Source organism: Lynx canadensis, chromosome F1 (assembly GCF_007474595.2).
Source record: "Lynx canadensis isolate LIC74 chromosome F1, mLynCan4.pri.v2, whole genome shotgun sequence".
Taxonomy (NCBI): Eukaryota; Metazoa; Chordata; class Mammalia; order Carnivora; family Felidae; genus Lynx; species Lynx canadensis.
The window spans coordinates 40303824-40317906 of NC_044319.2; the positions used below are offsets into that span (position 1 = coordinate 40303824).

General features: G+C 44.6%; 1 protein-coding gene across 1 annotated transcript in view; it reads left to right on the plus strand.

The window, feature by feature from the left end:
* IPO9 (importin 9) overlaps nt 1-13794 on the plus strand; it is a 56327-nt gene extending 42533 nt beyond the window's left edge. Inside the window, exons 15-24 of the mRNA XM_030302125.2 lie at nt 2041-2267; nt 4549-4697; nt 5218-5346; nt 6064-6339; nt 6830-6996; nt 7613-7746; nt 8411-8533; nt 8970-9074; nt 9298-9374; nt 9821-13794. Coding sequence (XP_030157985.1) covers nt 2041-2267; nt 4549-4697; nt 5218-5346; nt 6064-6339; nt 6830-6996; nt 7613-7746; nt 8411-8533; nt 8970-9074; nt 9298-9374; nt 9821-9931 — 1498 coding nt within the window. The 3' untranslated portion in view covers nt 9932-13794. The remainder of the gene's footprint in view (nt 1-2040; nt 2268-4548; nt 4698-5217; nt 5347-6063; nt 6340-6829; nt 6997-7612; nt 7747-8410; nt 8534-8969; nt 9075-9297; nt 9375-9820) is intronic.
* The last annotated feature ends 289 nt before the right edge of the window (nt 13795-14083 follow it).

Genomic DNA, 14083 nt, shown 5'->3' on the forward strand with positions numbered 1-14083 from the left:
CTCTGCCCCCACTGCTGTAATTTGTATTATTTTAGCTGTCTAACTGCTCTTTATAAAGCAAAAGCCTGATATTTTTGCTCCTGCAATAAAATTCTCATGGCTTCAGTTGTGCTCTTCAAATTGAGATACAGGTACCCCAGAAGAAAGCCAATATGCCATGTGATACATGAAGACACAGGATAAATCTATAGCGTCTTCCTGGGGTGTCAGTTTCTCTTGAAGACTTTGAGGGAGGGCAAAGAAGGAATTAGGAATAATCTGTAAAAGACTTGGAGATACACTAGCTTCCAAAATAAAGTCTAACTTCCCTTAGCATAAAGTCTAACTTCCCTGCTTCCCATATGATCTGAGTAGATGGTACAATCTTTTTGATCTACCAGAGTGTATAGGTTCAAGTTCTTTAGAAGGGGACAGTAACTATGAATTATTAGAGTGAAGAAGCAGAGGGGAGGGAGGAGGTAGAGTACAACTGAATACTGGTGGAGAGATGAATGCAAAACCTAGTCTAAGGAGTTGAGAGCTGACCAAGGCCAGATGACAGATCAGCTCTTAAGAAAAGAAAAAGATCAGAGCAAGGTGGAATTGAAAATCAAGATGTTATGGACTAAAAACACAAAAAGTCTATGGACAAATCTGCGATCAAAGCCCACACTTGTACTGTTCATTATGGACCTCCGAACCCCTCATCTGACACAAGTAATATGGTTGTAAAACCACTTAAACAGGGGCGCCTGGGTGGCGCAGTCGGTTAAGCGTCCGACTTCAGCCAGGTCACGATCTCGCGGTCCGTGAGTTCGAGCCCTGCATCGGGCTCTGGGCTGATGGCTCAGAGCCTGGAGCCTGTTTCCGATTCTGTGTCTCCCTCTCTCTCTGCCCCTCCCCCATTCATGCTCTGTCTCTCTCTGTCCCAAAAATAAATAAACGTTGAAAAAAAAAAAATTAAAAAAAAAAAAAAAAACCACTTAAACAAATGGGGAAAAAACATTTATTGAGTACCTGCGGAAGGCCTTGTTTCTGTACTGGTTTCTTTTAACATAGAGAAAGTGTCTGTTGACTTTTATTGCCATTTTGAAGATAAACAAAAGACTCGGACAATATGTCTTTAATTCTATTACATTGGACATGGTAAGCAGCATCCAGTAAATATTAATTGAATAGAGGTGAATAAAACTATGTATAAAAAACTTTAAACCCTACAAATAGTACACAAAATTTAGTACACAATTTTCCTATCATGCACAGATCGTATTCAAATTTATTGCATAGAAGATCTATACAAATTGATCTCAAAACTACTCCAAAAAATACAAAATTGTTACAACATGAAAGTTAGTATACTAAATAACAGATGTGTTGGAAAAGATGTTAAAAAAACACTATTCGAAAAATAACAGGAATAGGGGCACCTGGATAGCTCAGTCAGTTGAGCGCCTGACTTCAGCTCAGGTCATGACCTCGTGGTTTGTGACTTTGAGCCCCACATCAGGCTATCTGCTGTCAGCACAGAGCCTGCTTCAGATCCTGTCCCCCTCTCTCTCTGCCCCTCCTCCACTCATTCTCTCTCTCTTTTCCTCTTTCTCAAAAATAAATAAAACTTACATATATATGTAAGTTTTATTTATATGTATATATGTATGTGTGTGTATATATATGTATGTGTGTAAGAAAAATACCAGGACTATATTATCAGAATCTGAAGGATGTGATTAAAGCAGTAATCTAAGAATTACAAGGCATTAACATCTTAATAATTTGGGTATAATAACATACATGACAGTGAGAGAGGGATGAAAGTTTAAAAGAAATAGTAAAAACCAAAGCAGAAATAAATTAGCATAGAGATGGTGGTGCTGATATTTACAAACTATGCCACAGAAAGATGTAAAAACTAACTCTACAAGTAGCTTCATAAAGCTACACGTAAAAATGCTGTAACATGTGATAACAATTGGAAAAACCAGGAATTGAGGGATCCACTTGTGAGTAATTCTTGCTTTTCTCTCTCTCTCTCTGTCTCTCTCTCTCTTTCTCCCTCTCTAGTTATTGTGATCAACTGAAAGTCTCGGAGAGTACCCACGTGCTTCAACCCTTCCTCCCCAGTATCCTGGATGGCTTAATTCACCTAGCAGCCCAGTTCAGCTCAGAGGTCCTCAACCTGGTGATGGAGACCCTATGCATCGTTTGTACAGTAGACCCAGAATTCACAGCAAGCATGGAAAGCAAAATCTGTCCGTTCACCATCGCCATTTTCCTAAAGTACAGTAACGGTATGCCACCAAGACCATGTGTTATAAGGGACACCAAGAAAAGGTGGTGGTGGCTGGTGAATTTAAGTGAAAATTTTCCCTGGGTCTGATGGTCTTAGGCATCTAAATAAAGACTGGCTTTCACTTAGCAAAGAGGAGAGCTGTGCTGTAGCTACAGGAGCACTAAAAAGTAGAATGCTGGGGTGCCTGGGTGGCTCAGTCGGTTAAGCATCCAACTCTCGATTTCGGCTACAGTCATAATCTCGCAGTTGGTGGGTTCGAGCCCCACATCAGGCTCTACGCTGACAACGTGGAGACTGCTTAGGATTTTCTCTCTTTCTCTCTGTCTCTCTCTCTCCCTCCTCTCTTCTTCCCCCTGTCCCGCTCTCCCTCTCTCCCTTCCTCTCTCCCTCCCTCCCTCACTTAGTCTGTCTCACAAAAATAAATAAACATGTTTTTAAAAGGTAGGATACCTATTCTTGTAACTCTTAACTGCAGTAAGAACTGGGGATAAAAGATGATGAGTAAAGGGTTAAATAGCAAGTGATATAACTCAGAACTTAAGCAAGTAGGAAATTGAGCAACTAAATCAAAATCTTCCTAAGAGGTCTAGAACTATAATGTACAAAGTGAGATACTGAAGAAGTAGTTACACAGGTTTATGAACAGCAATGTTCATCACAAGGCTTTTATAGTAGCAAAAATCTAGAAGTAATAAAAAAGATTAATTACCTTTATTATATCCATAAAGTAGAATACTGTACAGCCTCTAAAAATCACACTTCTCAGCCATGGGAAAGTGCTCACAGTATAATAAAAGAACAGATGGTTTTCCAAACTGCATAGACTATAATCCCAAGTTTGGGGTTTGTTTTAGACAAGGATTAATTTGTAGCTACGTATATAGAAAAAATACCAGAAAAAACTACATCAAAATGTTCACAGTAGTTCTCTCTAGGTGGGGGAAATTCCAAGTGTTTTCTTTCCTTGAATACTTTAGTGCATTTTAAGTTTTTCTGTAGTGAGTGTGTATTAACACACACTTTACCTGTATAATGTTTTATTGTCAAAAAAATATTGACTATATTTGTTTTTGTAGAGGTAGCACCAATAGTGAAACAGAGGATATAGGGATAGAGGTTATATAATATGATATCATACTAAATATTTTATTTGATTCGCTTTTTCGCCTAAAATGTGTCCCGGAGAGGTTTTCACGTTGCACTCTTAGATATATCTCATTCTTTTCAACCATCACATAATATTCCATAAATGGCTGTATCGTATTTATGTGCCCATTCTGTTGATAGACATCTAAGTTGTTCCCAACTTTTTCCTAAAACAATGCTGCAGTGATCTTTTAACATATATCTTAGTGCACTGCACACTTTTCTATTTTTTCATGCTAGATACAGGAGATTTTTCTTACATAGGTAAAATAGATCACGCTAAAGTTTTGTTTCTTCACAAGGCTCTGCTTTCTGAGGGTTTTACCTTTGGCCTTGGAAATGCTTTGGGAGTTCTTTTTTCTATCATGACTACCCCCCTAAGAGATGCATATGGTTCCCCTTCAACATGTGGGAACCTGACAATCAGTGTTTTGGCAGTTTTTGAAACTTTCGTGTCTTCTTAACAAAGTAATCAGAGGGTTTCTCTTTTCCTTAAGCATTTGGTTTCATAATCAATCCAGGCAAGAATAAAGACATTAAAGATTTGCCCCAGAATTGGAATTTAGGAACCCAAACAGATGAACATATGGGAAGAGGAAAAAAAGAGAGACAGAGAGTGAGGGAAGCAAACCATAACAGACTGATAATGATAGAGAACAACCTGAGGGTTGATAGAGGGAGGTGGGTGGGGGATGGGCTAGATGGGTGATGGATATTAAAGAGGGCACTTGTTGTGATGAGCACTGGGTGCTGAATGGAAGTGATGAATCACTAAATTCTACTCCTGAAACCAGTATCACACTACAGGTTAACTAACTAGAATTTAAATAAAAATTTGGAACTTAAAAAAAAAAAAGTTGGCCCAGAAAAAAAGCCAAATTTTGTTTTAGGAGTAGCTGTTACTGACTAGTCCCTGACTTAATGAAATCATGCATATTCTAGCTCTTAGAGACTTAGCATCTCTCCTGTCCTTTCAGGTTATTCATATGGCCTCACTAGGTCCCGGATATGTAATATGTAAGCAAAGCAGAAGTTGTTAACTTAGGTTAGAGCCAAATAATAGGTATCATTAAGCCAGAAGCACATGCAGACCGTTGGGTGGGGGGGATTCTGTGTTGCCTTATCCACTTCAGATCCTGTCGTCGCCTCGCTGGCTCAGGATATCTTCAAGGAGCTGTCTCAGATTGAAGCCTGTCAGGGCCCAATGCAGATGAGGCTGATTCCTACTCTAGTGAGCATAATGCAGGCCCCAGCAGACAAGATCCCTGCAGGGCTGTGTGCGGTAAGTGGTTCCAAGGCCAGTACCGGTGTGGGTGGAGGTAGAAGAAGAAGAATGTGCACATGCTGTACAAATACCACCCGTAGATCCCACCTCGCTGACGGGAAACCAGTTGCATAAGAGATGCATAGGGTGATCTTCCTGGGCTACTTTGCCCACAAGGACAACGGGTGGTTCTTGAGGCTTTAAGAAAATGTCCCTTCTTGTTCTTTACTTGTCCTCAGTGAATTGAACGGAGTGCCATTATTACATAGCACCACTAAGTACGTCGCTGGGCTATCCATTCTGCTGCCGTATACTGCCCACCCCCATATCTAAGCAAGTTATGAGCTATCAGGAGGAAGCTGAGAGCACTATCTACTATCTAATTATTCCTTTCTTTCAGAAACTTTCATTAATGAAAATTAATGAGCTTTCTTTGGGTTGCTGTGTTGTATCCATGCAATAAAGATCTTAGTTGTAGGGCACTGCCGAGCCCCACCCTAGAGGCAGTTCTAATTCTTTTTTCTCTTCCATTCTTCAGACTGCCATTGATATCCTGACCACGGTAGTACGGAATACAAAGCCTCCCCTTTCCCAGCTACTCATCTGCCAAGCTTTCCCTGCTGTGGCACAGTGCACCCTTCACACAGATGACAACGCCACCATGCAGGTATCTGAGCCTTGGTGACTAGAAGAGGAAAGATAGCTCCCAGCCATGGGCTTATAGCAGGCTGAGAAAGCTGACACGGTCTCACGCTTTTGAGATCTAGGTCTCTCAAATCCATATTTAACAAGGGCATCCAGGAAGGGTCCAGACTGTGGAAGCCAAACACGCTCTGCTTTGGGATGTATTGTAATCTTAAAAGTATGGATGCCAGACATTCTACCCATCTATATCTGGGTATTGCTACGGTGGACAAGATTACAGACATATAGACCTGGAGCCATACAAAAGTCTTTTCAGAATTAAAGTGAGCAAAGTAATAGCCCTTTGAAAATATCTAGGTAAACAGTGGTTCATATAGGTCTGTCTTTATTCCCATAAATATCTGTAGTACCCCTAATCACTGCTGCATCTTAGACATGTTTTTCCAGTACCAGAAGTAGACCTTTGTGGTTAAAACTTGGTTTGTTTGGTCATTATCCCTTGTGATCAGAAGTGTGCTTTTTCGAGGGAGCTGATGAGGTGAAGCGAGGACCATATAGTGCATGGCTATGTCTGTAACAGTAAAGTCCCGACTCCAGTGGTATGTGCCCACCACAAACCCTGTGGGCTCGTCACTCTTATGTGGCATAGGCCCCTAAGTAACATCTGCCCATGCAGACTGTGGGCCTCCTGGCATCTGTTCCCAGTTGCTAATGTTGTTTGCCGTCTTTGTCTCCCCAGAATGGTGGAGAGTGCTTGCGGGCTTATGTGTCAGTGACACTGGAGCAGGTGGCCCAGTGGCATGACGAGCAGGGCCACAACGGGCTGTGGTACGTGATGCAAGTGGTGAGCCAGCTCCTGGACCCCCGCACCTCAGAGTTCACTGCCGCCTTTGTGGGTCGCCTCGTCTCCACCCTCATCTCCAAGGCAGGGCGGGAGCTGGGGGAGAATCTGGATCAGATTCTTCGTGCCATCCTCAGTAAGATGCAGCAGGCAGAGACGCTCAGTGTCATGCAGGTAAGACGATACGGGGAGCTGGGCTTTCCCCAACCCCAGGCGGTCGAGGTGGAAATCATGTATACAGGTCCTGAGGTTTTGTTTGTTTGTTTGTTTGTTTGTTTGAGAGAGAGAGAGAGAGAGACAGACAGGGCATGAGGCGGGGAGGGGCAGAGAGAGAGGTAGACACAGAAGCTGAGGCTGGCTCCAGGTCCCCAGCTGTCAGCACAGAGCCTGATGCGGGGCTCGAAGTCACGAACCAGAAGATGATGACCTGAGCCAAAGTCGGATGCTTAATGACTGAGCCACCCAGGTGCCCCGGTCCTGAGTTATTTTACTCTGTCTTACTGTCTTTGTAGAACAGTTAAGTAAAATCTATTCTGGCCCAAGAAATCCCGACAAGGAAATCTCCATGTTCTCTATTTCTCAACTGGCCGGCCCACTCCTTCTCATCTCCTAAATCTCTGAAATTGTTTTCCTTGAAGCAGATGTCCTTCTTGTTACTTCCTAGTCTCTGATCATGGTGTTCGCTCATCTGGTGCACACTCAGCTGGAACCCCTCTTGGAGTTCCTGTGCAGCCTCCCAGGACCTACTGGCAAACCTGCCCTGGAGTTTGTGATGGCTGAGTGGACGAGTCGACAGCATCTGTTCTATGGACAGTATGAGGGCAAAGTCAGGTAGGGCCCCTCTTTCTTCTCTGGGCATTCTGCCTCTCCTTGTATTTCTTCTTTCCCTGACTTGTTCCAATGGTTTTTGTTCAATAGAGCAAGCTGCCCCGTGTATTCCTTTTTTCCTCTATTTCTTTATTGCTAATCCAGGTCTTTGAATAGCTGCCATCTTGAAACTCCCAAAACACAGTCAACACACATAGCACGTTTTTTTTTTCCTCCTCATTGCCGGCCAGAGATCCTCCTCTGCCACAGACTTCACCCAGCCGAATACTGCTAGTTGCTTATTCTCCTTTATAAACCTAAGCCTTCTAATCTTGGCTTGCTAACTTCCTATCCTAGACTCACCTCCCAGTGGTTCTCATCACCCCATTGCACCTTTCAGTGTGGCCAGCCCTTGTGATCTGTGCCCGCCCCAGCTTTGTTCCAAGAAGTTCAGAAGCTCTCACGAGGCCGTCCTCATGAGCACTAAATCCCCCTTTCAGCTGAGCTGTCTTATCTCTCCTGATTCGTCGTGAACAGAATGCTCACCATCAAAGAGAGAGTCTTACGGCATAATTGCTTATCTCCTTGGAGTAAACTCTAGATGGGTGGCTGATCGACCCTTTTTGGCTCTTCTTGCCAGCTCTGTGGCACTGTGTAAACTGCTCCAGCATGGCATCAATGCAGATGACAAGCGGCTACAGGATATCCGCGTGAAGGGAGAGGAGATCTACAGCATGGATGAGGGCATCCGCACCCGCTCTAAGTCAGCCAAAAGTGGGTGACGCTGCTGCCCTCCAGTACCCTCCCTGGGGGCTAAGGATGTGTGGGGTGGAAGGCATGGAGGTACTATCATCTAGATTTTTGAAACAGTCGTTAGTGATGGGTTTGATAAAAAAGAAACAGAAAACTGCAGGTACACAAAGGATCGGAACATATGCTTCCTTCCCGTGGCTGAAAACTGCCAAAAGCCGTCTCGGGTACCAAGGCTCCCCAGCTTCATTTGGGGGCTCTAATACCCATTTTCAGCATGTCTTTGTTATTGGGTTGCTTTCACCGATGTGTAGGCAGTGAATGCAAAGCTGCCCTCTTCAACTGTAGCTTTATAATCACCCGTGCTGTTTCTCAAACTGCGAGTCATGGGGACTAGAGTACTGTGCTCTGTACAGTCACTTAGTGTCCAAGCTTTATCACCAGCAAAAACGTATCTCCTTTAATTCTTGAACTCTCTTAGCTGTCCTAACTTCTCAACTCTTACGACACCGAGCAGAATGAAGTTATTTAACTTTAAATCATTCTGTGGTGGCTGGATATAGTCTGGGATGGTGGAAAGGCTGAGGGATGGTGAACTGTGTCTGGTGAGGAGCACTGCAGGACAGGAGGCACTGCCAGAAGTGAGCCCACTGACAGCCTGCCTAGAAGCCTTCCCTTTCCTTTCCAGACCCTGAGCGCTGGACAAACATTCCTTTACTGGTCAAGATCTTGAAGCTGATCATCAATGAGCTTTCCAACGTCATGGAGGCCAACGCCGCACGCCAGGCCACCCCTGCAGAGTGGGGTCAAGGTGCACCAGGCCCTTATTCCAAGCAAACTTTTAAGCCTGCCAGATCAAGTCATGTTATTCGATTATCAATTTAGCTTATTGAGGCACTGAGGGGTTTTTTAATGTTTATTTAAGCATGCCTGCCACGTGGCTAGCATTGCTGTGCACGTGAAGAGCTGCTCTTCGGGTCTACCTTGTGAAGTGTCTTCAGAGGCTGGGGTGGGAGGCAGCCAGGAGGCAAGCCGCGTAGCCCTTCCTGTTTGGTTTTTCTCAAGAGCTTTTCATCCTTTTATGTACCCACCAGAACACCCTCGTTTCTTCCACTCAGGCTCATTGGGAGGGCTTGGCCACAGGCCACGTTGCAGAAACCCTCGGGACCCTCCTATTCTGGCCTGTTTACATTTGGGAAGGGAAAATCTGTGAGTATATGCTCCAGCTGCTTTTCGTCTCCAAGTAGATGACTCCAATGATATGTGGGAGGACCAGGAGGAGGATGAAGAGGAGGAAGAGGATGGTTTAGCTGGCCAACTCTTATCTGACATTCTCGCTACAAGTAAATATGGTAAGCAGTCTGAGGAGAGGACAGCCATGCTAAATACCTTTTCTGTGCACCGGGACCAAGAATGGGATACCAAAGAAAGGGGAGAGGTGGGCCCACAAGGGATGGTCCGTGGGCTTTTTTAGCCCTTCTACCTCAGCCGTGTGGTGATGCCTCCCCGCTTGGGTGGGGTGATGCCCAGTCGGCCTCTGCCCTGACCCCTCTCTGTGTTGGCTGTGTCTAACAGAGGAGGATTACTACGAGGATGATGAGGAAGATGACCCTGATGCCCTTAAGGATCCTCTCTATCAGATTGACCTGCAGGTGAGAATGTCCAGAGAAGATAGATGTCTTGCAAGTGACACGGTCTCAAGCCAGAAACAGGAATATGGGCTCCAACCCATTCATAGTTCCCAGCCTCAGGGCAGAAAGTTCCTGTCTTGCCGAGTAGTCAGAGGCTCCGGGTGGTCTGGGACTTTGCACCTTAGTATTTTATACCTACCAGTGTTGCAGTCCAGCTTCTTAAAACCCAGCTATGTTGTGAAGGTCCTCGGGTGGAAATACGAGATCTGTTGGGAAAATTTTGTTTCTTTATGGACTTTAGTCTCTGGGTTGAGCCTGAACTAGATCCAGGAATGTAGGAAGCCATCCCTCAGGGTCCTGGCAGTTGTCTGACAGCCAGTGCTTCCTATACCGCCGATAGTTCTCGCCCCTTACGGATGGTAAGCCTGAGAACCTGCAGTAAGGCCACTCTTTTTTCTTCTCTCCAGGCCTATCTCACGGACTTCCTCTGCCAGTTCGCTCAGCAGCCCTGCTACGTCATGTTCTCAGGCCACCTTAATGACAACGAGAGGCGGGTTCTGCAGACCATTGGCATCTAAGAAAGGGAGACTTTCCAACTCTGCTCCTCCTGGCCCAGCCACAAATCATTTTGCAGCCCTTAACTGGCCTTGAGATGTACTTTCTTTTCAACCTAGAGTGGCCTCCTGACTCTTGGCCCTTGGCCTTTGCAGAGTGACACTGACAATTCAGACCAAGGTCACCAGTGCTGTCACTTAGGAATACTGGAACAAAGGACATTTCTCAAAGTCCCCCTGAAGATACTCCATCTCTAGAACCTTTTTCTCCCCGACCGTGCCCCCACCTCTGTTCCTAGAGTCCTCTGCCGGCCACTCCAGAAACATAGTGCCCAGAAGGATTACGTGTTCATGGATTATTTTGCCCCACCTCAGGAGCACAGGGAGTCATGACCATGTACATTCTAAAACAGACCTGTTTACTTTCATAGGACATCTGCTATGTTCAGATAGGAATACCCTTGAGAGATGATAATGCTTTCTGCTCTCTACCACAGATGCTCTGGGTTTTCCATAGGAATGAGAGGCAGCAGCTACATTCTGACCCCTCTCCAGTGACCTCTCCTTGTCTCCCTCCTACAACACTAAGGCTCCCCTGTCACAGGAAGTCCTCTTGTTTTTGCCTCATTGCATGACACAGTCCCTCCCCCCGAGCTATTCCTATGTATACACGCACACACAACATCAGCCAGAGAGATGGCGATTTGTTTTTCCTTTTTTTAGAAAAAAAAAAAAAAAAAATGGGAAAAACTTTTTTTTTAAAGTCCACCTGACCCAACTGTATTTAATATTCCTCCCCAACACATCACCACACACTCTGATATTCAAAGGTTACCCCCTCTCCCTCAGGAATCCTCTAAAGTGGTTAAGTTGTAGCCCTCAAATTTGCAATGTGTATTTTTCTAGGAGAGTAAAGTAATCTTTACAAATGAATTCAGTCCACATGGTATAAGGTGTCCCGGCACCTCTGCCTTCTGTTCCTTTTAGAAGGAAAATAAAAATAAGGGGGAAAAGATTAGGTGGAGCCATGCAGACACCTGAGTGTGTTCTAGCTAACCTAGCCCAAGATGATTCTTAGAGAACTGGTATCATCCAATCAAATATTTTTAAGGGAGGTCCCTTAATTGGGAAATGCAGTCATTGTGGGTTCAAAAAGTGAATGATAACCAGTGAAGGGGAGGAAGGTAAAGCCCAGCATTCCCTTTTTTTTATAATGCCGACACCTACTGCCCCAGTTTCAGCCACTACAGAAGGTTTCTTTAGACTGATGATCAAGTCTCTGTTCTCAAGGAAAGGTCCCCACTTGGGGCATTTACTGTACAGGACTGTAATTGGAAGCCTAAGGATTTTGTAGCCAATAGTGATTTCACACCACTAGGTGTCCCTGGTGTACAACTCCCACATCTGACTGAGTCGGGAAAAGTGTCTGTTAACGTCACTGTCTTTGAAAAGTCTGAGGGCCTGTGCACAGCCTGGTCTGCCAGCCAGGTTCTGAGACTAATAACTGCCCCTGTGATTTCTCTCCCTTGAGTTGGGGAAGTTGCTCATATGGGGGAAATGATGGAAGTCTGGCTAATTGGTGCTCAGGAAAACCATTCTGAGCCTTAGAAACTCACTCCGTGGTTATTGATCTCAAGGCAGTGCCAGTTAGTTTCAGTGCTGAAGGTTCTACAGGGCCAAATCAACCCCTGATTGTGGCACAAAAGAATGGTCTCATGCCAGTGGCATTGGACTGCTGATTTTGGGAAGGCTTGGGGCTTTCACACATAGACTGAGAAAGATATAGACCCCTCCTGGGCCCACTAATGACAAAAAGAGCCTATCTCGTGCCAAAAATGGTCTCTTGACAAGGGTCCTCTCTTGCTGCTCTCTCGCTAGTTTTAGGGGAGAACTGGAAAACTTGAGTTCTGAAGGGAAAGGGTCGTAGGATCACCTGAGGGGCCACCCCCAACCAACAAACATACTGTTGTCAGTTAAGAGCAGAGGGTCTTGGACCCTTTGGTGTGCAGGCACTTCCTGCTCCCACAGCATTTCAACTATCCCATTTAACCTTTATAGCAGGTACACAGTAGATAATATTCCCATTCTGTCAGTGAGGAAAAGAGTTCAGAAACTACATCCAGGGTCCGCGAGAAGAAAAAATCTGCTTGAGTCCAGGAGTATTGACAAAAAGTTGAACTCTAGCTCCTTTTGGTCTCCTGTGTTTTTGGCCAAAGAACCGGCTTCAGTCTGAAAAGGTCAGGGCCAACTGGTTAGAAAGAATTGAAGTTCAAGATAAGATAAACAAGGGAATAATAAGAGTGCTGAGCTGCTCTCAAATTCTCCAGGTCTCCTGACCCTGGTGAGTAACCGCTAGGACACCAAGGGCTTTCCCAAGACTGTGTTGAGCTCTTAGTGGAAAGAACTGAAAGGAAAATGGAAGAAATACCAGAAGACAGAAGGTGAAAGTCCAAGAACTGAAGGAAACTGGTTTTCACAAGTGCCCATCGGAAGTGTGATATTGATCAGGGACTATTAGATGACTCAAGCCAATAAATAGGAATGTTGTAATTAGTGCTTAATATAGGGCTTAATATTAGTTGTGAATTCAGAACAAGTGATGCAAAACTAGCCCCATAGTCTGATTTTGTTAACAGATTAGATAAAATCTGGACATGGTAAAATCAAAGCATTAGGGAGATAGACCAGTTGGTAACTGGCCACCAACTCTCAGACTGCAAATTGGCATGTTGTGGAATGGCTTGTGCTGTGCCCCAGGGCTCTGTCCTTGGCCCCTCCTTTGATATTAATGACAGATGAGGGAGTTTTTTTATGCCTTACCCATTCCAAAAGAGGATCTGAGGCCCAAAAGAAACCCTACTAGATAGGAGAGAGATGCTGATCAGATTTTTAGATAACAGGAAACCCCTGGGAAGGATGACAATTTAGGACTCAAACAAATATGTCCATAACCTGTAAAAAATGGGCAGAATTGTAAGGTTGTTTCAAAACTCAGATTAATGAGTATGAAGAAAGTTGAGGATTACAGAGTACTGTACTCTTGTTAACAATTCTGCGTGCCAGTAACAAGTGTTTATTATGTTGAACTATTGGCGTGTCTTCACTAAACTCTAGTGTAGTTCTGGCTGGGTTAGTAGACACACATTGTGTAAGATCATTTCAGTCTTCTGTGCCTGTCAGCAATCCTAGAGTGCTCTGTTCCATTATGGTGCTCCAGCAGGAGGCTCCCTGACAGAAGGCGAGCCCATCTGCAAGACAAAAACCAAGAACTGGAGGACCTAAGCTGTGTCAAGGGGGAAGAAACTTGAAGGAGCTGAGAAGACTCAGGGAAAACAGGACACTGCTTTGGAAAATGAAAGGGTTGTCCAGTGAAAGATCTACTTCTCACCCCAGCCTGGCAGACCTATGGCCAATGAGTAGATCATAAACTCAAAGCCAAATTCTGGCTACTATTATGTTTGTTCTGTTCAGTAAATACTAAATTTCTATTACATGCAAGGCCAATGGTAGATGCTGGAGAGGCTTGGCCCCTTCCCTCAAGAAGCTAGTCTAGTAGGGGGTCAGAAATAGCGCAACAAATGTGGGGAGTACCATGAGAGGAAGAAATACTGGGGTCAATCCCCGATACCGAAAAAAAGGGGATGGTTAATGGTAAGTGGGAGAAGTCAGAGTTGCGTGGAGAAGGTGACCCTTGACCTGCAAGGTGGCTAACAACTGCTGAGATTTCAGGACCACTCACTAAATGCCAGTGACTGTTCCAAAGTGTTGGATTATCTCGTGTAGACCATCTAATAACTTTACAAAGTGCATAATTTTGTTTATCCCATCTACAGACTGATGAAACCAAGGCACAGAGATATTAAATGCTACCTGCCGAAAGTCACATAGCAAAGTGTGTGATTCTGATCCAAGTGGATTGCACTTTTTGCCAGTACTCTGTCTTGCCTCCCCTATGCGTTTGCCAGGCAGACGAGGGTGGGGTAGGACACTCTAGAGAAAAGATCATTAAGAAGTGACCCATCATGGAATAGGATTGCATTTTCACAGCTTATATGCAGGTTAAAAGATTGGAATTTATAGTTCACAGGACTCTTGGCCAGAAATAAGCAGGAAGGAAAAGTGAGAGCCAGATGGTGGAGGATCCTATAGGCCTTCCCCCCCTTCAGGGAATGGGAG